General features: G+C 55.0%; 1 protein-coding gene across 1 annotated transcript in view; it reads right to left on the bottom strand.

Moving 5' to 3' along the window:
- Window positions 1-567: 567 nt before the first annotated feature.
- Window positions 568-2,000, bottom strand: part of hgfac (HGF activator) — a gene marked incomplete at its 3' end in the record, with an annotated part of 15,682 nt that continues 14,249 nt past the window's right edge. The window contains exons 13-14 of the mRNA XM_084487518.1: window positions 1,827-1,969; window positions 568-765 (exon numbers count right to left, since the gene is read on the bottom strand). Of these exons, the coding sequence (XP_084343644.1) occupies window positions 568-765; window positions 1,827-1,969 (341 nt within the window). The remainder of the gene's footprint in view (window positions 766-1,826; window positions 1,970-2,000) is intronic.

Genomic DNA, 2,000 nt, shown 5'->3' with positions numbered 1-2,000 from the left:
GTCCCGTGCCTCCATGAGGGGTCAGATTCAAAATAGCCTCCCGGATAGGAGGCGCGCCTTCACCCCTTCACACACTTGCAGCCAGGATATATGGCAGCAAGGCTTGTTGACCAGGGAACACAGACTGGCTTGTACGCCCCACCTCCACCACCAACACCCCCAGCCCCAGCAGCACCAGAACCACCCCCCCCCCCCCACCTCCCAATACTTCAACAGAAGTATACACAACTGTAGTGTAGTTGGCCTTGGAGTTATTGTTGTAGTTCTGTTGTTGTTTTTTGGCACAGTGTTTTATTGCCGTTATTTATTGCACACAGGAAGGCCTTCCTGTGAATTAATGATTGTGGGGAAACACGCCGATCCGCAAACAGCTCACTTCATCGTGAAAAGACACAACAACAATTTTCTCAAGTTAGTTGAGGTTTATTCAGTTGAAAACGTTTTCACAGTAAAAAAAACAACAACGAAAAAAACAAAACACAATTTACATCGAATGACATGAGAACCACGGCGAATACAACAGAAATCAACAGAAATCAAACAATAATATATATATATATATATAAATCAGTTCAAGGTCCGGGGTCGGGGGACTTGGCGGCGGCGGGGTTTGCGTTTGAGCACCAAGTTGATCCAGTCCACGTAGTTGGCCACACGGGTGTAGACCCCGGGCTTGCCCTGCCCACAGCCGTCCCCCCAGCTGATGATGCCGTACAGGATGCTGACGTCATCCTTGGAGCACGCCAGTGGACCCCCGGAGTCCCCCTGGGTTACGATCACACACACACACACACACACACACACACACACACACACACACACACACACACACACAGGAAGACACATACACACACAGGAAGACACACACACCAGATAATGAGTGAAGAGTAGACAATATAAACACCCAGGCAGACACACACACGTCATGCTGCAATTCCCAACTATTCTTAGTAGAAAACATAAACAGACAAACATCATTCTGACATTATTCACTTAAACACACACACGCACACGCACACCATGATGAAATACCCAACACACTTAAAAAGCCCAAATATTAAAAGCAGAACACACAGTCACACACTCACACACACACGCACAAACACACACACACACACACAGACGCACACGTCATGATGAAATACCCAACAATGATTTCATAGTAGCAAATATGAACACACACACTCACACACACACACACACACACACACACACACACTGCCTGCCAGACTGTTGTGCGTGAGTGAGCAGGAACAGGTCACCCATGACTCGGCACTCATTCCCCTCACATCATGTTTAAAGAGATAGGGAGAGGGGGGGGGGGGGGGGAGGGAGGGGAGGAGAGAGGGAAGAGGGGGAGCGAAGGGGGAGGGTGGAGAGAGGGGAGGTAGAGGAGGGGGGCAAGGGGAGAGAGGGGCGGGAGAGGGTGGAGAGGGAGAGAGGGAGAGAGGGAGAGGGTGGAGGGGGTGGAGGGGGGGAGAGGTAGAGGAGATGGGGGAGAGGGGGGAGAGGAGGAGGGGGAGAGGTGGGGGAGAGGAGGAGGGGGAGAGGTAGGGGAGGGGGGGAGAGGGGGGGAGGAGGGGAGATGGGGGGAGAGAGTGGAAAGGGAGAGAGGGGAGGGGGGGAGAGGGAGAGGGTGGAGGGGGGGAGAGGTGGAGGAGATGGGGGAGAGGGGAGAGGTAGGAGAGGCGGAAGGGAGGAAGGGAGGGAGGGAGAGAGGGAGAGAGAGATGGAGGAGATGGGGGAGATGGGGAGAGGAGTGAGAGAGGGGGGAGGGGGGAGACGGGAGAGTGGGGAGGAGTGTGCGGGGCGGGACCGGGGCCTACCTGACAGGCGTCAACGCATTGGCCGGTTCCGGCGCACAGCATGTTGGAGGTCACATGGTCGCCGTAGACCTCGGGACGGGTGCAGAAGTCCTGGGGGATCAGGTGAACCAAGGCCTCCTGCAGGTTAGAGTACTGCGTCCTCACTGGGCCGGGGGGAGGGAGAGGGGGGGAGGG

Source organism: Micromesistius poutassou, assembly GCF_964030765.1.
Source record: "Micromesistius poutassou genome assembly, chromosome: 23".
Classification (NCBI taxonomy): Eukaryota; Metazoa; Chordata; class Actinopteri; order Gadiformes; family Gadidae; genus Micromesistius; species Micromesistius poutassou.
The sequence above is the reverse complement of the archived record's forward strand: the minus strand, read 5'-3'. Positions and strand labels throughout refer to the sequence as shown.